This window comes from Styela clava, chromosome 2 (genome assembly GCF_964204865.1).
Source record: "Styela clava chromosome 2, kaStyClav1.hap1.2, whole genome shotgun sequence".
Taxonomy (NCBI): domain Eukaryota; kingdom Metazoa; phylum Chordata; class Ascidiacea; order Stolidobranchia; family Styelidae; genus Styela; species Styela clava.
This window is the reverse complement of record NC_135251.1, coordinates 27,489,063-27,511,354: the sequence shown is the minus strand read 5'-3', so window position 1 is coordinate 27,511,354 and position 22,292 is coordinate 27,489,063. Positions and strand designations below refer to the sequence as shown.

The window sequence follows — 22,292 nt, the reverse complement described above, 5'->3', positions numbered from 1 at the left end:
GTGTGTTATTGTGCTCCAGTTCACCTTTCTCAATTCTATGTCCTATGCATGCTTACTGTCATGGCTTCTGATTATCTACGTAAATTACAAAAAAAGTAACTACAGTAACTAGGTTACAGTGTTTAAACTGTTTGATAGCATGTGCTTGTTTGATTGATGTGGTTATGATCATATTCAAAAATGATGTATGTACCAAGTTTAAACTTGAATTTGAAAAGTTTAGGAATGTAAAAACAAATTTAGTGAATCAGTTTTTCAGATTTAAAATGTATAAGCACAGGGACTCCTCTAATTTCATGGTCTTGTAAGTAACTCACAAATTATAATCAATCATGAACATTCATCAATTTTAATGTTCTTTACATTTAATGAAAATGATTAACATTTTGAAAGTTGTGTGATCATATTCACATCCTGCAAAGCCATTTAAAGTTTTCAAAACTAGTGCTAGGTGTTTACTTTTTAATTATAGTTTTAAATTATTCTTCATACTTGCATGATTTTATACATGATATCATTTCCCAATAGCACATGAATTTTTTTTTCAAGTTTTCAAAATTTGTTAAGACATCAGTGTCATAAACTGAAGAATAATCTTGACTCACAACAAACACAGTAACATGAACATCATGTCTCGTGACCCATCTATGAGTGTGGCCATGGCTACTGTAGTTGTTTAAATACACCCATGCACAAAATAAAAAGTGTAATGAATAGAACATATCTAAGGCTTTAACCCAGAAGGATAAAACTTGAATATCTGTTTTTAGAAAATGAGGAAAACCTACATTTTCAAACTTTTGCAAGTATCATTTTTTAATAAAGTTTTACCGGAGTTTGGACATTCAACCTTTTGTCTTAAAATCCTCGATATATGAAATGTGACCTCAGTGACCTGTTTTCAAGCAACGCTGCTTCTAGTCTCATGCAAACTGGTAGTTGCTAGGGATGGGCCGGGATTCGGATCTGGATTCGAGTCGAATCCGGGCATTTTACGGATTCGATTTTGAGTCCACGTCGTTTTTACCGAGTCTATAATAAATTCTTTTTTTACTAATTTAGGCCTATATTTGTACTTTTACCCTTATGAATCTCACTACCTATCTTAAATAGTTGAAATTCAAGGTTAGATATTTAACAATATCACTCCTGTATATTGTAAACACTCGTAATAAAAACGACGACGAACGTTCACATGAACAACTAAATTGCAAGCATTGTATTGACGACGAGTGGCATCTCTCTACACATTGGAGAACATTGCCTTACTTTTACGTTTGTATTATGGCAGCCAAAAAAGAAGAAAAATATATTTTTAAATTGATTCAACAGCTATCTGCGGAACCATTAGGCAAAAAATATGAGCTACGACGTATGTTTGTGAACGCGCAATGCCGCAGTATGGTCAAAAACGTGTTTTTCTACTTTTACATTGTGACGTCATGGACTCGGAGGATTCGATTCCTTGACCTATTACTCGGATTCGTCGAATCTCTGTAATGCCGGACTCGTCCCATCCCTAGTAGTTGCTAGCATCTGTAGCCTCGCCATAATTCTTTCGACTTTTTTCTGTAGTTCGAACTCCATTCATTTCTCAAAAATCTATTTAATCATTATGTGTGATCATGTTTACTCTCTCATGGACCAAATACTTATAGAGAAGTGAAACATAACAGAAATTATCGAAAATTGTTACACTGCATTAATTTTAGCTATGCCTGATGAGTTTGAAATATGTTATCTGAGATACACCAGCTAAAACCACTCATTAACCAGGTGTACACTATACACTAATACTTGATGGGCTAATTTTGAATGTAAGCTATTTATAGAAAATAAAATTCTGTAACCCATAGATTCATTCTCAACAGTACTCGTATGAACTGTAAATTGTTTGAACAGATTAACTTAATAAGGAAATGAAATTTGTTTTGAATTTTACTTGCATAATATGCTTGAGGATAATAACATAGTATGCTTAGCATATTATGCAATTCTATTGGTATTATTGGAATTACTTCTGGTTGACTTTTTGAATTACGATCAGATTTGGTACGAAAGGCAGAGTTCAAATCATTTAAAAACGACAACGAATTCTGGATGACACAACTAGAAGTTCCAGAGTAGCGCAGTCTTGCACAAAAAACTGTTTTCATTCTCGTCAGAATCCCTTCCCAAATGATGGTTTTCTGCTCTCATAAAAACGATAAAATTGACATTCAATTAATGAGGATGTGGTTACATTAATGATATGTATATTTTCTAAACATTTTTTTGGACTAATTAAAAATGTAGAATGGGTAGGATGTATCAAAAGGGGAAGGGTGTACCACTTTGAAAAGGTTGATTAGAACTGCAATAGAATGTGTTAATAATAAGTTCGTGTACTACAAGGCATTAGGTAATTGCGGAAACGTTTTATCAATATCTTGATAAGGAATAAATATTTGACTTGGTTAATCCTATATCATAGAATAATGAGGAAATTCGGAAGATTGAGTTTCTTAAAGATTGTTTGAAGTCTGATACTTCGTGTGATTCAACATCTTCACAAATATGTAACGAAACGATGCAGACTTCAAAGGTTCGAAGTCAAATTAACAAATTTTGCTTTTTTGGCTTTATTGCTAATTTGCTGATATTCTAACACCATGCCAGTGATTTTGAGTTTTAAAACCTAACTATTAGAGTTTAGTCAAACAATCTACAATTCAATCTTTAGTCAGCACTTGGTGTTTAACCTAGCGAGGTGAACAATAGTTATATTCAGAATTGTATTTCGTTGAGGGGAGTTAGCAAGTGTATTAAATGTTAGCTTGGGCAATCGGAATTTCAAATTTTGCAACACTCTTTGTCCAATACTAAAGTATGATGATTGTTAATAAATAAGTAAAAATAAAACAATTGCCACATGGCAATCATTGTTTCCTATCTTGGAAATTGGTCAAAAAGAAAATTCTACTTTGTTAAAAATTAATGTTTGGCTATTGTTGCTGGGTGGTTTGGAGCTGTACCTCTTTTTTTGTAACAAAACTTAAATTCAAATTTTTTATTTCAATTGTAAGATACCAGCTCTTGATACTTTTTTAACTTCAAATATTGCTTATTTTTGCATGTTTTTTGTTATTATATGATTTTTTTTTTTCATTTTTAATGTGCATGCAAAATATTTTAATGGTATTGTTTTACTAATTGGTTGCAAGTAGTGGTTTCTAGGATGACCAAATGTATTTGTGAGGAATAAGAAAAAAGTATTGGTGAAATATATGTTGTTGCAGTATTTAATAATCATTTGATATCGATAGAGTTGTACAAGGTATAGCATGGAATTGTTTGAATATGCAGTCTTTGACCTAGATTGAAAGTAAATTAGTTTGCTTGATTATACATCAAAAATAATAATATTTGATTTTTTTGTCAAAATGGATTAAAAGTGTGAATTGTTATAATTATCAAATCCCTCTTTTAAAATATTGTATACCCCATTATTTAACTTTTATATTATCAAACCAATATTTTTTTAAATTGTTCCAATTTTACTCTATTTCTCAATAAAAGACTCCTGCAAAATCCGGTAAAATTGAAGATGTAGATGAAAGTAAGAAGAATTCATCACCAGTTCCAGAAGATTCTCCTCCATCATTCAAAGGATGTGGAAGTCCATTATCATCTCCCCTCAGTAGTCCAAGATCATTATCTGTAAGTATTTTTATATAATATGTATTAGTTCAATTTATATTGAAACAACGTTTAGTTAAGTTACCTGCGGCTGCAGGGTTGTTCAATGGGGAAAATTATGCCCGACTCTGAATCCAAATTCTAAGCCATTTAAAAAAACATATTGTCTCACTTGCCTAGCATGTTTCACAGCATGTCTTCTGTATGGTTGGAATTCGATGCAGATCAATATGTTTTTCTCATTTTATTTTTAAAACCTTGAAACTAGGTATGTTATGGAAAAATTTCATATACATTTCAGGTGACAAGTATGCTTTCCAAAGGTGATATAATGCCTGATAATACTTTGCCTTTGTCAATATTAAGCGATGATTCTGATCTAGAATTGGATAAAACTAAAAATAAAAGACCGGAAACACCAGAGAAATATTTTACACCTTTGCCAGGTAAGCCTTGAAAGTTAATTGAAATTATAGGTCCTTTAATAGACCGAAATTCTGATATATGTATCCATAATTGTTTAAAATAATGTTATATTACAAACATGCGATAGTGTTCGTAAATGATCCATCCCATGGGTTCATTGGAAGACAGTACTTTGTTTCTCTTAATTTTTTTTCTATTTTGTGGATTTTAGCATCTTCAGCAACATCTACACCACAACCGTCATCTCCTAACACAGAAGTTAATGATAATCCAATTCTTTTGGATTGTAAGTTTAATATTATCACATTTATGAATGGGCAATATTTTTCTAGTTAACCCATGGTATAAAATCCCACAGAACATGTTGGGTATGTGCTCACGCTGAGGATTGTTCTTCTCTAAAGCTGATGCGTCATTGATAACTGTATAAATCAGTGGTTTTCAACCAGGGTTCTTGCTAGTTTCCATTCAAATCTGAGAGTTCATATTACTATATTTATAGTGGTAAAATATAATTAAATACTTGCCACTATTAATAAACTTGCTACTCTTTGAAGATAATTTTGTTTTGCTAGTAGGCCTATTAGATTTTCATCTGTATATATTCATACAATTCTGCTTTTAGCTTTGTAAGGCTATTGATAGACTTGTGATAAAACATCATTGATAAGACAAAAACTATATCACAGAGGTTCTTTGAGCCTCTAAGTTGTTCTATTCGAGCACCTCTCTATCAAAAAGGTTGAAAACCACTGATATATATATAGCCTACTAATTGTTATAAACTAAAACGCTTTGAACTGAAAATAATAAAGAATATGTAACTTAAATTATTAAATATTCTGAGAGCATTTGAAGAAAATATTCTTAAATATCAAATAATTATTATTAATCATTCATATTTGCAAATTTTTTATTTCCAGCTTTTTCCACTTGTCAGCATTCAACTGAATATGATTTATCCAATATACAATCTGCGTTTTCAGCTGTATCGAAAAGAAAGTTCATCACTGTTGGTGCTGTGAAAAAGACAACTTCAGATGTACCAAAGTATATTGCTTATATTTAGGGCTGTCCAAAATCGAATATTTTTTTGATTCGAATCGAACCGAATAATCGAATATTATTGCGCAATCCTAAATTTGTCTCTAATGTACAATAAAAACTTCCTCTTCAATATTGTGATAACGTATGTGCAGTTATATTTAAATTATTGCAAATATTGTGCATAACTATGCTTCCAGAGTTATAAAAGGAGATCACAAGCCTCCTTGAACTGGTCAAATAAAAGGGGTTTCGAAAACTATCAAGTTTTAAGAGTTGGAAATTGCACATTGACTCTTTTAATGCTCGTAGTTGCTATTTTAGTCCTATTATCATTAGTATTAACTCAATATTTTTTGTGTAATTTTCAGTAAAATGATAAACAACTATTAATATAGATATAACTGTTGCCCAAAAAATTCAAAATTGCATTTCGGGAACTCGCAAATTTATAGCTAGTTTGATGACATTAATATTTGATGACCATATTGTTGCTGTAGGGGAAGGTTGGGACACTTTTTTTCTTTTGCATATTTTGTGCCGTTAATTCTGCATATTCACTTAAGCTGGCGGGACTAATGCATAGAGGGGTAAATGTAGTTTTTATTCAGCGACTAAGAAATTCCTTTGCGACACACGTCTTACTACCAAAATGCTTTGGAAAACGTCTGTCAAGTGTCCCACTGTACCCCACTTGTGGCGCACATTCGGACAGACCCTGGGGCACAATGGGTCAGTCTGTCAAAATTCAACGAAGTATGCCTTTAAAAATAAGCAATTAATCAGAATAATCGTCTAAAGAACATGGAGACTTTAAATTTGAAGCTTTAATATTTTCAATATCAATGTTCAACTGAAATAGTTCAGATATTTTGACAAAAAAATTCGCAAACAAATTTGATTATTTCTTTTCTCGAATCTAAATCTGAAAATATTATTGATTCTCGAATATATTCCATATTGGGCCATGGGTCGGAAGAAACCATAATATTACACAAAGTATAACGCATCTCTAGGTCTCTAAGCACTTATTGTATCAAACACTGTCGAATTGTGCCCTGTAGGGCATGTCCCACTGAACCATTGTTCCCCATAGGAAACAAATATTTTCAGACCATCCCACTGAAAAATATCAGACGGTGGTTTGTCATGTTGGGAAGTCTAAAGTAGAAAAAAGAAAAAACTGGAACGGTGAAATTTTAGTTTCAACCTCCCAAAACCAATTTCACCTCATAGCTTGCGCCGCTCTACCCGTCCGTTGTCCGTTCGCGGGGACGTTGTAACTCACCGAAGAGCGGATTGAAACATCGAACCGCGGACAGGATTGTGGATATAGTATCAGTGTGAGAGCTGATTTTCCACTGTGCCCCATGTCCCAACGTGCCCCACCTTCCCCTACAACAGCCATCAACTCACAAGTAATTATTTGTCATAGTAATAAATGGATGAAACAAAGTATTGCCATTAGAAGAAATTTCAAATTCTATTGGAAAAAGATATTGGACCTCCAAAACCTGTTTTAGTCCTGTACCATGTTCCTATGATAACTGACTCAACAGCTACAAATCGATTCTATTTTCTCCTTGTGTTCTCCCAAAAAAACGTCATCTTCAAATCATTGTTACCGATAACTTTTCATTTATGACTATGCATGAAATGGATAATTGCATGTCACCTGCATGTCACCGGGCAATAGGAGAGACCTTTTTACAGCAAAAAAAGCTATAGAAACATGATTTTGCTTGCTTGTGAAAAACGTGGTGCAAAGGTGGTCATGAGGCACATTATGTACCAAATTTTAGCGATTCGTAAATTGGCCGAAAAACACTTCAATAATTTGCGATTTGATTCGATTTCGATTATTCGGTTCGCTTGGACAGCCCTACTTATATTGTATTTTTATAAAATAAGTTTTGATAAATTTCTGTGTTATTTTAGATGAGTAGCCCTCAGCCCTGAAAGATAATAAATATATTATTAGAAATTAACACAATACTATATAGAAGAAACATAAGAAATCATTCCTTATCCACTAAGAAACCTTTGGTCATACTTCTAGAAGCCCTGGTTCACAAGTGATCTGAAACTCATTAGGACTAGTTTTCGTATCAAGTAATTTTTCAGCACTTTTAACCAGAGAAGTTATCTCATAGCCATATCCAAGTTTATATTTTTGTATGATCTAAATTAATTAATCGCAAAAATGTTTAATTTTAAATGTGACAAAACACATTTTTCGCGATATAACTTTGTATTTTCGGAAACAGGGTGTCTTGAAAAGTAAAATATGATCTAAATTAATTAATCGCAAAAATGTTTTATTTTAAATGTAACAAAACGCATTTTGTGATATAACTTTGTATTTTCAAAACAGGTGTCCTGAAAGATAAAATTTGATCCAAATTAATCTCAAATAATGTTTTATTTTAAATGTAAGAAAACGCATTTTGTGATATAACTTTGTATTTTCGAATACGGGGCGTCATGAGAAGTATTAATCTAATGTTTTATCTATCGTCTAACTCTAACGTCCTGGTACACATCATTTTCCGGGAGAACTCTAAGCCCGAAAAGTCATTTAATTCAAAATAGAGAATGTTTCACGCATTCCAAAAATTTTAAGATTGTTGCAATCGGAAAATCGCCAGTAAGTCGGCAGCGATTCGAATCCTCCGGATTCAGTATTCTATATCGCCCACCCCCCCGGGTGTCAGAACTTTCTGAATAATGGAACAAACCTCGTCAAACTTGCACTAGAAAATAGTGCACTTTGGTCACAATTCATCGATAGTCACATGACCACTCTCCTTCAAAGAAATGCACTGCGTCGCATTCCAACATCTGGCCGCCGCCGCGGGAGAAGGGGATTCTTTTTTGCAGTAATAATTAGGGCGTGACATTATCAAAATCGTCAAGAAACTGGTGAATTTGCAAATTCCGTGAATAAAATTGTGAATTACTGGGCAACATTTTAGCAATAATTATCGCCGGGGTAAAGGTGGAATTTGAGGGAATTAGCTACAATTAGCGCCTGACCCTCTATTAGGCACAAAAGCACTCGAGCCCAATCTTTTTAGCATTAAGTCGCGTATATAAAATAGCCTTTAAGAAGTGCTGTTTTTTAACGTCATCTCGTCTCTGCCTTTATTGCCGAATTATTTATTCAATATTTTAAATCAACATTCAGGATTAGCACAATCTCAGATTTGTGAGGTTTATCTGTGAAATAATACAGACACGAGACACCATAGAAAAGCTGAGAAAGTTAATTATCGTCTTAATAAATATCTGCATCACGGTATCGATAATAATATTACCATTCGCTTAAAATTTGGACGGTAAATTTACAAATCTCGATAATAATAAAGCAAATATTAAAGCCAATGCAAATGTTAATTTGGGTCTTTAATAATGTCTTTAACAGCTGTTGCCGAAGTGAACGCACGGGTAAACCCGAAATATAAAACTTTGATGTCTGCCGACCTGCAAGAATTCATATTTGCAAAAAAGAGAAAGGGCGGGAATATAGATTACCAAATCCTGGATATCGCCGCCAAAACGACCGCGGTGACAAGAACAATTAGCGATTATAACGGAATTAACCAGTAAAAAGGCTTTGTTGCCGATTTTTTAATGTTTCTGCCGATGTTCTAGCCTTCTGTTGTGTATAAAAAATATTCGTTATTCGACTATTCGCTACTGTAAAAAAATATTCGATTCGAAAAAATATTGAATTCTGCCCACCCCTACTCGCATATCAATGACTCTTGAGTAACTAGATAATATTAAATATCGCAAAATTCCGGGAAATAACACGTGCTTTTAACATTCGTGGTTACAATAAAATGGCACTTGATACGACCTATGTATTTTGTGAATTTGATGATTTTGCAAATCTGTGAGATGCTGCTAAAAGTTTCGTCTAATTAGAAAATCGTGCACTTTGGTCACAGACTCACAATTAATCGATATCATTGATAGTCACATGACCACTCTTGTTCAAAGAAACGCTCTGCCTAGTATTCCAACATCTGTTTACAAATAGGGCCGCCGAGCCTTTTTGTCGGAGAAGCGGAATCGGTGTGCTTGTATAATAATCATATTATAAACAAGAATTTTGCCGTTACTGCAAAAGCTTTATCTTCCACGTCTGCACCACATAGGTTAGAATTCGAGCAAATATCATTATGTAATGCAAAATTGTGTTAAAAAGGTACTAGTACGCAACTTATTTGTCAACTTCATACTTGCACAAAAACATTTGTCAACTTTGGATTTTTGACCTTCAAAATCGAAAAAAATGCTATTTCGCAGTCCCCAAAAAAAGTTGCGAAAGTGCTTCGCATTTTTCGCAAAAAAGTGCGCTAATAGTGAACACTGATTTAGAATATAATTATAATTGTGCTTTACAATTTATTTTGAAAATCCCATTTATTGATTGATTTTCTGTGGGGAAAGTAGTTCAAACTTAACATTATTATAAAATATGCGAAAGAACAGTTATCAAATTATCCAAAATTAATTAAATTGTTGGACATGCCTTGTCACAATTGCATGGTATATTATCTTTAATTATTTTCTACAGCTTTCATTTTAACAATCTGGTCTCCACTGGTAACACAAATTTACTAATTGTATGCTATGTCTTTTAAGAAAAGTTAGTATTCAACTTTATAGAATCCTACTTTTCCAGATTGCAGGAAATGAGTTTGTATGAAGAACGAGAATTATTAAAGATACTCGAATCCTATGGCTCATTGTTAAAAGAACTTCCTGAAGCTTATAGATTGAGAAGAAAACTCATAGTTAGACAGGTAGGCTTCATGTTTTTTTCGGTACATGTTAGTCAGTGATGCAATTTTAATGTCTTAATTTGAGTATTTACTGATGGTATTTTAAAATCTTCCAATGTGATGAATTTTACCTGGTATATTTGATGCTGTTAACATGAAACTTTGACTTGGGGGTTACCACCTCAGTCAGTTCCTTTTATGGTATATCAGTTTTATGGTTGTATCTATATGATTTTTTATATCAAGAAAAAAAGAGAACTCAACATCCCTATTGTGAGCTTTGATGCCACTGTTCATCGTTTAGTCGCTCAAAAACAAGGAATAAAATTACCAGAAGAAAATAAAACGACCCCAATTGGTTATGCAGTTGGTATTGTACCTAACACAATGTTATCCTCTCCCCATCACAGGATTTTAGATAGATTCCAGGTATGTATTATCTCAATATTAGTGATCTCAGCGGTATTGCACATCATGCTAAGCATTAGGAATATGCTTGCCATAGGACATTAGATTTTTATTCGCTGGTTCACATCTTGTGTAGGGATAATTATGTGCGAGAGGAATATTGGACTCTTCGCTGTCGTAGGATGGTTCACATAACTGCTGGTCCGTTACAGCTTCCTTCACCTTCGAGTTTATTCATCTGGGACAAATAACTCGGAACTGCTGGTTACCAACTTCCAACTTCAAGTCCATGCATCTGAAACAAATATTTGGATAACTAATCCCAAACCCGACATGGACTGCTAACCGGAGGAGAGGCCCTGGTTCGCTATATGATTAAGCAGTCTTATCGCTTCCTTCCCCTAGGTGGGTGAATATGAATTCCCATCTTGACTCAGTCTTTGTATTCTGCTGGATCAATTTTTGTGCCTTATATGGCACAGATTTCATGTAATTAAGCACCAAACAAACTTTCAATGAACTGAACAGCATCGGCAATAGCAGGAAAATTTTGAACACTTGCATAAGCTACGGTACTCATTTGTATCTTATTAAATAAGTTGATCTTCGCTAATTTTCCCAAAATCAAAAACCGAAAAAAATAATCCCGAGGTATTTAATCAAGTATGCTTTTCAGATGTCAGGTACAATTATCAATTCTGAAGTTCATCAAAAAAGAACATTTCGTCAGAAGTTGATAGGTTGTGATGAAGTTCTGCAACCAATTGTTAGTCCTTATACACAAAGGTATGTTATCACATGAATTGAGAAGTTGATGACATTTTTTATATAGACGTTAAAGATTGAATAAATAATCAATTTTTTTTATAAATAAAGGTTTATCAACTTAAATTACGATTTATGTCAAATTTTTGGGTTTGATGGCCTAATGGTTAACTCTTAATCTATCTGCGTTGGTATTTAAGGGTTCTAATAGTAATAGGCAGTGCCAAACTGGAAAGATTTCATTTTTTTCATAATATTAGCTTCTTCTACAATAAGTAGCTTCTTATACAGAGCCTTTCACGGAATGATGGGATAACGCCTCGCAAAATCCTTGCTATTGTATTTCAGAGTTTTAAAGCCATACATCAGAAGAGATTACGAATCAAAGCCACCTAAGTTAGCACTGATGGAAGAATTAGTTGCTAAATACAATGAGTAAGTTTTCTTGTTACTAGAGTTTCTATTTTCTCTTTTCTTATTTTATGTACTGAATGTTCAGTGAATGACTAAATGCTTGTGATAGCCAGCTAACAAGTAAAATTGTATGGTATTGGGATTTGGAAGTCTGTTTTTTGAAAACCAAGTGCTTTTGGCATGTTTGTACGATTTGTATTAAAATACTTATGATAAATGTTTCATTTTACTCGTCCATACTCAACATCATCCATAATGCTATAGTACCTATAACTTATATCTAGTTTTATGTATAATATGATAACACATTGCGCAACTAACCCATGAAAGTTGTTCCGAAATGTTTTTATTGTTTTCACCTCTTCCCATTATCATTTTCTAGAAAATTAAAGCAGTCCAACACAGAAACGCCTGCACCAATTGATTACTGTTATGTCGGACCTCACCATATTCCTACAATAAATTCAATGTGTCATCATTTTTTCTGGCCTGGAATAGATGTTTCAGAAACGTTGCAATATCCTGATTTTAGCATAGTTGCTTCCTATAAGTAAGTTTTAGGGGTTTGTGCTATTGTTTTTAGGATGTTAGTACGAGGGTTCTAGTTTATTTTTTGTTTTCTGTTTGACCAAACTGAGTTACTTTTTGTCGCTCAATTGCACTCGTAAATAGGTATTTGACTTTTTTTTTTTGAGTCAATGCTCATTTACGTTCTCACCCCGAACTAGACCGTATCCGGGGAGATATATGTAATGTAATGGGCTACTTTTATTGGGAATGGCCGGAATCTTCATGGTACGACATTGCCTACCCAAACTATCACATTCTGGGTGATGTGGGGGCGTTGGATTTGAACCCAAGATGTTTATTCTGCGATACCAAGTCTATTGATTTACCCACTAGGACATCGCGTCATTTAAAGTTATTCGACAGTATCCTAATGGGCATATTTTTTGTTTAGGAAAATGGTGATAGGATTTGGATTCATGGTGCCTGATGTTAATTTCAACGAAGCATATATTTCATTTCTGCTTGTTCATCCTGACTGGCAGCATTGTGGGATTGGAACATTTATGACTTATCATCTTATTCAGGTTTGTGCAAGTATTATTATTTCTCACTAATTCGTAGTAAAATTTAACCATTCTATACATGGATCACTTTATTGGAATATAAACTATACTAACTGAGTGAAAAACTAGCTAAAGTTTGATAGACGTTACATGGTTGCTGAACATTAACAATGGTGATATATTCATCCGTATGATATAATTCCATATTCTAGAATGCGTTTATGCAAGTGATTCAGATTTCAAGTTATTATTCCATATAATCACTTGATTTGAATCTATTTTTAGTTCGTATAATTTTTGTTTTTACAGACTTGCTTAGTGAAAGAAATCACACTCCATGTGTCAGCATCAAATTCAGCCATGTTACTTTATCAAAAATTTGGGTTCAAACCTGAAAAATTCATTTCTGATTTCTATGATAAGTATTATCCAATCGATACTGAGGAATGTACTCATGCATTCTTCATGAGATTAAGAAGATGATAGGCTTTCTTGGAAAAATGTTTTTGTTCAGAGGATTCTGCAACTGGCCAGAATAGCAAAGAAACTTTCAAATTTCTTCTGCCCATGAGACGCTAATACTTTCGTGTATTAATGAACTGATATGAATTTGTTATTATGGGTACCATAGTTAGATATTGCAGTCTTGCCATTCATTGATATCAGTAGTAATAGTTGAACTGGAAGGAAGAGAATTTGTGTAAGTTGATGCCTTCTTGTCAGCACTCAATGCTGAAATGCATTGTGGCATAAAGGTACTATAGATGTAAACCATGTGTAACTGATATGTATCAAAAATTTGAAATTAGTTATGTCAGGTTTAAAAAAATTAGGAATTTTTTTTTGACTATTATCAGTTGGAAAATTGTTATTTTCAACTCTTGATGTACATCTGATGACGAAAGACCAAAACAGGCTAACTTATTGGAATTACAGTAAGAATCGATCAAAACAATGTTTTTCTCATATTTCCAATATTGTTGATAAGTTGCAATTTTTAGTGGCTCATGTACCATATCTGAATATTGTTTAGAATCACAAATAACATTTTCACTGGCTGTAATAAACCCAACTCTTTATTTCTGAAGCACACATAAATGGTCATGTTCCAATAAATCTGCAAGGATGTATTAATATATTTGCAAGCTATTATTAAAAGTGTCAAGTTCTAAAATCGATTGGCATCGATATGCTGGACTTCAGTGATTTGATATGTCTCTATTTATTGTGATCATGTGACAGAATATGTCAAACTGTACAGATTTACAAAAAGATGAGAAATTGTTGTTAAGGAACATTTTCTGTTTGCAATCATACTTCATACTTTGAAAACTAAACTGCCTTTCTTACATTTTAGAATCTTTTTAATTAATGCTGTAAAACAGTGATTCTTTTAATCACTCTGTTAAAATAAATCGAATCCGTCATTGGAGTTCACCATTCATACTTTATAGCAATAAATTGAATCCGTCATTGGAGTTCACCATTCATACTGTACAGCCATGAGAAAATGCCACTCCATGGTTCACTAAAGAAAAGCTCGAACAGTGAGGGTTCCCCGTCTCCAAGACCAAACCGCACGTCGTGCCTTAGAAACAAACATAATAGGGAACATAGCAAGGATAGGGAAGGTATGGTGAATATTATAATAAAAAAATATTCTTTGCATGTAAATTGATTTGAATACCTATTTCCCACTGCTAATACTTGCCTAATAATTGTTTAATGTTTTAGTTTTGGAAACAGTTTAGAGTTTCAAGACAAAGGGGCAAGTGTTGAAATTTTGAAAAAAATTCATTTGAAAAAATTACAACGGAATAAATGATATTCAAACTAATTTTCTAATCAAAGTTTGAAGCAATATACACCAAAGTACTTATTTCAACAAAAGTTCAAAAATGAAAAATATATGTTTTCCTTATTTTTTCACAACATTTTTTCAAGTTTCATCCTTTTGAGTTAAAGACATGAAATGTCAAAATTTGAAATAATTCTTCAATTTATTCTCCTTTCGTTAATGTATTTCACTAAGCCTAACTAGCACCCGCAAATGTCATTTTATTTTTGAGCGAAGGTTGAATTTGATTTCCCAAGAGTTTTCTTTCTTATAATCATTAGCCAAGCAACATTCTCTACAATCAATTTTTATATTTATTGTTTAGATTCACCAACAGACACACCACCGTTATCTGCTGTGTCTCCATTATCATCTAGAAGAAGTTCTTGTGAAGAGTTTGTGTTGTTCCCTAATATAGAACAGGTCACAGTAAGTTGATTTTATTACTAATGTTTTAGTTCTGATTAATCTGATAAGAGAGGTAATTCGAAGGTAAATATAGGGTTATACCTGACTCGATCTGCCAGAAGAATGTTCTGTTAAAAGTTCTCGTCTATCAGACTGAAACTGTCTAAAGCTAGTTTTAGTTTCTATTGCTGGATTAGAGCTGCAGATTGAAGGTATACTTGATTTCTATAATTTAGGAAATTACACGAGAACTGTGTAATATTGATTATACACTTTCTTGGGTAAAAATCGCTTTTTTTAAAAAGGTATACCACCAAGGCTGTTTGAAAACCTCTATTTATATGCAGTGATTTCACATGCCATTCATTCTAAAAACATTCTGATATGTAGGGGGATGCTATATTTAGAAATGATCAGCGCGCGGACCGTATCCGGCCCACTTGTGCTCGCTGAAATCACAACTATAGTTTTTATGGATATAAATTTTGTTGAAAAATAACATATCATTGGCTAAAATAAATAATGTGACTTCCTGTGTATTATCTGCACCTGAATATAATGTGCGAAACAGGCCACATATACCTCAAACTCACCCATCCAAGTTATTCATATCATTGTAAAACTTCACTGTTTCTGCCAAGAATAGCGCCTGAGACTAGCGTTCATGACTGCTAATTAGGTTTCCATTTATAATTTTTCATATTGAGTTTTGAACCACCGACCTAGTGACTGGGTCTATTATCTGTTAGTGGCCCACTTAGAATAGTAATTGACCACCCTGCACTAATCCATCACACTGCTTTTGCCCTTTGAATGTCAGTTCCAATTACAATATTTTATATGCTTATTTAATATAATGTTATTTCATTGCAGGATACGCAAAGTGTTGATTTGTTAGAACCTGCTTCAAAGAAAGACGAAAAGTATTTTACATATTTCATATTTATAAGCTTAAAATAACTTTGCTTTAAGTTAGCTAATACAATATATTAGAAAATTTTAAAATATATTATTCATAAATTGGCTGTGAAAATATAATATTGGATATAAATATGAAATAATAATTGAAATATCAAATATTTAATTAAAATATTTAATTTATTCAAATAGAAACACAAGTTTCAAACACGCCCGAATAGTGTGGCTATGTGAATATATGTTTTTTGGATTATTGATAACTTTTGGATATCTGTGATAACTTTTCATTGTTATTGTTGAAGTGTCCAACACTGAAATATTTGTCTCTACTCATACATTTATGGGTATTTTTGAACAATTGTTAATAGAGGTTCCTCGATATGCCCAATAGCAAAGCGTTCCACAAAGATAAAAAGTTTGAAAAGCACTGGATTGAAGTAAAAAAAATTCCTGTTCTTGTGCTTCTTAAATTTTGTTTGGTATTTTGGGAAAATTGTTCGTAATACTTATTTTATTTCTAATACATCAGGATGTCAGCATCATCGAATGAAAGTGCTGGATTCAACACAAGCATGTCAAAGTCTTCAATTTCTATGAAGAAACAAGGTTTGGCAAATTCACATTTCTGCATATTTATTTGGACCAAGTTTATGGGGTACAATTTTGTCTTATCTAACTATTGTAAAATTGACATCACCATTGGCCATACAACAATATCTATCCATGTAATACTAGCATATAACCTAGATCAGTGGTTCTCAAATGGTGGGGCGTGTATCACAAGGGGGGCATAGACATAGACACATATAGACAACAAAGGGGGCGTGAAGCTAATTAAAAATATTTGTTGGATTTTATTTTTCCCCGCCTAATTTTGGATATACACGTTCCATCGGCGTGACTCAAAAAGTTCGAGAACCACTGGCCTAGATCAAATTAAAAAATATGTATATCTTCAAAGTTCTGCTGACGTTAAAGAGATTTACTATACTTTGATATGTGTTGTGCAGCAGCAGGAGTGAAAAAGAAAGAAAAATCCAAATACATTGTACTAGTTGTTGATGACACAAGATTCAAAGTTGATCATCAAGTATTCGAATCTCAACCTGATACAATGCTGGCTAAGTAAATTTTTTTAACATGTTTTCAAAATATTGATACGTTGTAAATGTACTTGTAGCCAACTTGTTTTATTTTTGACTGAACTTTTGTTTTGAGTATTTACTCAAAGAAGGTCTCTATATGGACCCAAGTTGCATCAAATTTACTCATTCGTGTAATCATAGGCAATCACTTTCTGCTGCCACTAGAATTCAAGTCACTGCACCCTGGTCATCTCAGAGGAGCCAATTTTAATATATTATAAGTTTTGGGGGAAAGTGTTGGCATAAAATGTTTAGAGCTTTCAACCAATTAATTGAAGTTTAGATGGACAGTGCCCATTATAACAAAATTACCAGAGAGCCATCTGGTATTTGAAAATAACTACTAATATCATCTATTAATATAATCTAATGGCTACACTTGATCATCATAATGAAAATGTTATAATCTGTTGAAGTAATGTTATTAAAAAATTGAGGAAAATTGAATCGAATGACGAAAAATTTGGAATTTTATTTTTTAATTAGTCATACTCATAACTGTTTAAAATAAAATAAATGTACATTCAGAATGTTCAGTGCTTCCATGATGTTAGAACACGGAATGACAAAACCAAATGAACATGGTGAATATGAAATACCAGTCGGTGTGTCTGCAGAAGTATTTAGAGCATTATTGGTAAGATATAGAAGTATTATTAGTAGTAATTTTAAACAATATTATTATTACTTATCGATCTTAAGATCGGTAAGTATGTTGATAGGTATTTGTCTGTCTGTTAGATGAACGCGATATCTCACGAAGGCGAGGTTGAATCTGCTCCAAATTTTGCATGTGCATTCATCATATCTCGAATCAGAGGCCTATTGATTTTGGATGAATTATGTCGTATAATTAGCGAGTTATTAATTAATTAGTGATGGGACACGCGGTGTCACTATAGAGTCGGTCTCCGGCCGATATTCTAGGATTAATGGTTATTACATCCTCATTATGGATGTTTTTCATCTACCGGTAATTTTTATCTTGATCAGATCAAATATGTTTTGAGTATATTATTTCTTCAAATTTACAACTGGAAAACTTTCATTTTTGCAGGAATATTACACTGAAGGATATGTCCGATGCCCTCCTGGTGTTCCGATTAAGGAATTACGAAGTGCTTGTGATTACTTTCTCATTCCATTCAGCTACAACACAATAAAATGCCACAATCTATGTGAGTCAAAGATTATTTTCTCGAATATTGGGTCCCTCGATTTCAATATTGGATAGAATTAGTAGATAATTTATTTTGAACTGAAACATCACAGAATGAAATTAGGGAGAGTTGTCGAAAGGCCGAATGAGGTTTCAGCATAATAATACGAATATCACTCTGTGAAATAGAATATAATTGAATAAAACATGATGAGATACTATCAATTATTTCGGACTTTATTTTAGAAATCAGAGTTTTTAAATCATGTTTGAAACTGTACATGAAAATGACCTTTTTATTACTAAAATTGTATACCAAAATTTTTAGGAAAAATTATATCATTAAGCATAAAATAAAAAGGAACTAGACTTAGTTTTATCAATTACCTAAAAAGATTTCTTATAGATTTCATTTTCAAGCATTTGCCACCACCATTTCACTGCTCTAATTTGTCAAATATGTCAATTAAACATTTAGCAATATAAATTAAAAACTTTTAAAAGCTTCTTAATCTTCGATTTTGTAATCATATTTCAATTTCTGACAATCAATGTTTTCTTTTATTTATTCTTAGGTGCTCTTATGCACGAATTATCTAACGATGGAGCAAAACAAAAGTTTGAAAAATATTTAGAAGAAAGTATTTTACCTGTGATGGTCCAGGGTGCTGAGGTTAGTGCCTAGAAAGCAATTCATATGCATATATACAAGAAATTTTAGTTCAAAAGTAATCAAATTTGTAAAAAGCTATTCTTTTAATGTTGTTTCATGTTACTCTCTCGGACTCGTTTAAATCAGTGTTTCTCAACATGGACCTGTACTTTTTATTGGGCCTACAGCAGATTCTGAGGGAATGTCATTAATTACAAATTGAAAATAGAAAAGAATTACGCTTGTGGTTGAACCAAGGTTTTAACGTGCAAACTGGCAAGCTGATAGATAGACACAAGGATTAGTTTGCTCATTGAAACTTTCACCGTATTGTTTAAATTTTTATGATACTTTGGAGTTTTTCTTTTGACGCTAAAAATGGTCCACAAGAGGATAAAAGTTGGGAACCACCGATTTAAATGATATTGAAATCTGGAACTTCAAATCTCTACAATAATCTTTTCTACTGGTTCAAGTTCAGTATTAGCTGATGTCCGAATATAAAAACAACATTTTATATTTTTACTAATTCAGAAAGGAGAACGTGAGTGTCATATCGTTGTTTTAAACGATGATGATAATGTTGAATGGGATTCTGATTATCCCCCACAGATGGGAGAAGAGCAGTCACAAAGTATTCTTAGTACAGAGTTATCAAGGTAAAACTATACTACATTTTAATTTGCCATTAGCAGTGCTAGTATGTATTTATACATGCATATCATATGTATGGTACACCTGGCGCTTTGTTCAAGGATTCTCCCTTCACCTTTGAAAATCTACAGTGCCATTATACATCACAGATTCACAGTGCCATTATACATCTGATTAGATTGTTGAATAAAATTAAAAGCCTACTTAAAAATTCTCCAAAAATTTCAAAGGTTTAGATAACTCCTTACAGATGCAGATAAAATCAAATGGCATACAAAGTCTTGCAAAATGCTTTTATTTGTTGAAGTATTTTAGCAAGATCAATATTACAACATGCTTCCTAGACTGTACCATTTTGTAACTGAAAAATACTAACAGAACTGAATCATGAATATGTCCTGATGTGCCATTAGTTTTATTTCTTTTCTTGTAATATTCCTGGAAGGTTTCATTAGTGAGTTGTAACCTATTTCTTCTTCTTTTTTTCAGATTTTTCCGCTATATTGAAAATCGTGAGGTTGCGAAAGCAGTTTTAAAAGACAGAGGACTGAAGAAGATAAGACTTGGAATTGAAGGTGTTTTAAGTTCAAACATATATTTCTGTGTTAGCGCATTTGGGAATGTTGTGTTCATTCATATTCAATTCAAACTTGCTAACTGTATAGGATAGGATTTTCATATTTATCCTGGGGGAAAGGAAAAGTAATAATAAGACTGTATAATCATATGGCAAGTCATAGCCCCTCCAGTTCATGTCAGATAGTTGACTTGATTGTGGAATTTGAATTTGCTTTGTCACTACTGACTATAATTTTTTTTAGGATATCCTACATTCATGGAAAAAGTGAAAAGAAGAAGTGGAGGACGCCAGGAAGTTATATATAATTACGTCCAACGCTCCTTTATCAGCTTGTCATGGGAGAAAGAAGAAAGCAAGTCAAGACATGTCGATTTTCAATGTGTTATTAAAAGTAAATCCATCACAAATCTTGCCGCCGCTGCCGCAGATACCCCTGAAGATCATGGCTTGGTATGATTATTTAAATTTTAATCATTCAAATTTATTTATATTTTAAATCAGATGTTATTCACTAAAATGTCTAGGTAACAGTGAATTGAGAAAGCGGATAATCTGCAGAATAGCCTAGAATTGATTTAAATTATAGAATTTTGTTTTAAATTAGCACTTTGTTTTCTGTATTGTTTTGCAGGTGGAGCTTGCTCAACAAGAGGGTGTAAACGGCCTGGATGGGGTTCCTATCCCTCCTCCACCATCAAGAGAAGAACCATATTATCCTCCGCTCGGACAGGGTGCTGGGGAATAGCTAGGTCATGTCAGACATACAGTACAGTATTGCTATTGAGCTCATCAATTGTGAAGAGTTGTCAAAACATTTCTTGTATTTTGTTTGATATGGAATATGGCATTTTATTAATTTGTGTGAAAATTTAAATTTGTGAATCTGAGATGAACAGTACTAAAATGGTTTAAAATCATACTCTAAAACGGCCGTTCTATTAAACTTCCTTCCAATTTAAACTTAAAACAATGGACTGTCTGTCGGAACGTGATAAAGATTTCTGTGTAATTATTTCTTTATTTAGTAATTTCTTCTTTCATTTTCAAATGTGAAAATTTTTCTGCTAGACATCCATTTTTTGTTTTCTTAATGATTTTTTTATGCCATGTGTTACGCTTGCACTCCCAGTCTTACATATAAATAAATATTTTCTCTATTTTCTGTGTAATCTGTTTGTATATTTATATACTTTTATTCAATTATACATAATATCTATTTGGGTGATCTGTCATCAATAGTCTCCTCTTTTGTTGAAGTATAGCTTTTGATGCCTTTTGCTTTATGTTAAACCAAGCAAGCATGTTGGTGACTTTTACTACTTCGGGATGATCCATATATGTAATTTTTGCAAATAGCAGTACGATTTGAGAACATAGCAAATATTGTAAAAACTCTGTTATTTCTGTGTTTGCGACTATTATTTGTTGGCATCTTTCAACTGTGACTCCTCACTATATGTTAAATCAGGGGTATGCAACTTGCAGCTCAATAACCAGACTGGCCTCGTGGAGCAATTGTGTGTGCCTTTATTCCTCTTCATAGTACTAATCAGTTCGCGAACTGGTGCCCCACCTGATACCTGTATATGTATTTGAACTCATATGATAAAAGGATGCACACTCTCTTGCGTGTGTTTTATTTAACATAAACAAAGTTGTATCATTTTTTTATTTGATTAATTAATCATCCATTTTTTATTTGCAGGAGCACAATCTGGTGGCAAAATTTCATTTTTTTTCTCATAAATGTGATTTTGCTCTCATAGTGGTAGTTTTGAATCAGTTCACAAATTTTAATTTCTATACCTTATGAATTCTAATTAATTTTGAGTGTTAAGCCCAATAGATATTCTGACTAAGTTAAAAATTCGGCCCTTCAGAAGTGTGTATGTACCAATATGGAGGTGACTAATTTTGTACGGCTACTTCACATCAAGTTGTGTAAAGGGACGGAAACCTATGGCAGGGGCATTCATTTGGCTAACACAGACAGTTCCCGATCACGTACTAATATAACTAAAAAAAGGAAAATCGGAATAAAATTATGGCCTAATCCTAACCTGGTACACACACTACCGGAGTACAAAAAATTCCTTCCATTCGGTCTATAATGTCACTCCGCAAAAGAGTATGAATATCTTTTTAATTTTGATCCTTCTCATAACTATATATATCATCGTGGTGTTCTCTAATTTTCAAGATTCATTTCCAGAACTTTATTATTAATTGTTAGTGCAATTTTTTTTCATTGTTAAATAGGTGAAGTATGGGGAACAGTGGGGCAGTATCAAAAGTATTGTAATGATATCTACAGCAAAATAAACATGTTTTTGCACAA

At 32.9% G+C, this 22,292-nt stretch overlaps 2 protein-coding genes across 7 annotated transcripts in view; both read left to right on the top strand.

Annotated features, from left to right (window-relative positions):
• The window catches only part of LOC120336639 (cysteine-rich protein 2-binding protein-like), a 17,224-nt gene extending 3,264 nt beyond the window's left edge, over positions 1–13,960 (top strand). For 2 of the 4 annotated variants that reach the window (XM_039404360.2, XM_039404357.2), the window contains exons 7-18: positions 2,474–2,584; positions 3,559–3,699; positions 3,980–4,124; positions 4,316–4,390; positions 5,028–5,154; positions 9,842–9,962; positions 10,188–10,370; positions 11,026–11,135; positions 11,463–11,549; positions 11,911–12,078; positions 12,490–12,622; positions 12,911–13,960. In XM_039404360.2, the coding sequence (XP_039260294.1) occupies positions 2,474–2,584; positions 3,559–3,699; positions 3,980–4,124; positions 4,316–4,390; positions 5,028–5,154; positions 9,842–9,962; positions 10,188–10,370; positions 11,026–11,135; positions 11,463–11,549; positions 11,911–12,078; positions 12,490–12,622; positions 12,911–13,084 (1,575 nt within the window). In that variant the 3' untranslated portion in view covers positions 13,085–13,960. The remainder of the gene's footprint in view (positions 1–2,473; positions 2,585–3,558; positions 3,700–3,979; positions 4,125–4,315; positions 4,391–5,027; positions 5,155–9,841; positions 9,963–10,187; positions 10,371–11,025; positions 11,136–11,462; positions 11,550–11,910; positions 12,079–12,489; positions 12,623–12,910) is intronic. The other 2 variants (XM_039404361.2, XM_039404362.2) reach the window with 2 other exon arrangements.
• On the top strand, positions 13,943–22,292 carry LOC120336640 (BTB/POZ domain-containing protein 10-like). 3 transcript variants are annotated; one of them, XM_039404365.2, is made up of 12 exons: positions 13,943–14,232; positions 14,764–14,861; positions 15,720–15,769; positions 16,294–16,370; positions 16,775–16,889; positions 17,438–17,546; positions 17,967–18,087; positions 18,644–18,741; positions 19,255–19,379; positions 19,864–19,949; positions 20,196–20,404; positions 20,586–22,292. In XM_039404365.2, exons 1-12 carry the CDS (start codon positions 14,112–14,114, stop codon positions 20,697–20,699), a joined length of 1,323 nt encoding a protein of 440 aa, XP_039260299.1. In that variant the 5' UTR covers positions 13,943–14,111; the 3' UTR covers positions 20,700–22,292. The 3 variants fall into 3 exon arrangements, with proteins under 3 accessions (XP_039260299.1, XP_039260298.1, XP_039260297.1); XM_039404364.2 differs by having other exon boundaries at positions 14,764–14,867; positions 16,778–16,889; XM_039404363.2 differs by having other exon boundaries at positions 13,945–14,232; positions 14,764–14,867.

Coding starts and splice junctions, on each gene's coding strand:
- LOC120336640 (XM_039404363.2), top strand. CDS start 14,112: ATGCCACTCCATGGTTCACTAAAGAAAAGCTCGAACAGTGAGGGTTCC. Junction 17,547..17,966: donor AAGTATTTAGAGCATTATTG/GTAAGATATAGA, acceptor TCATTTTTGCAG/GAATATTACACTGAAGGATA. Junction 18,742..19,254: donor TGATGGTCCAGGGTGCTGAG/GTTAGTGCCTAG, acceptor TTACTAATTCAG/AAAGGAGAACGTGAGTGTCA.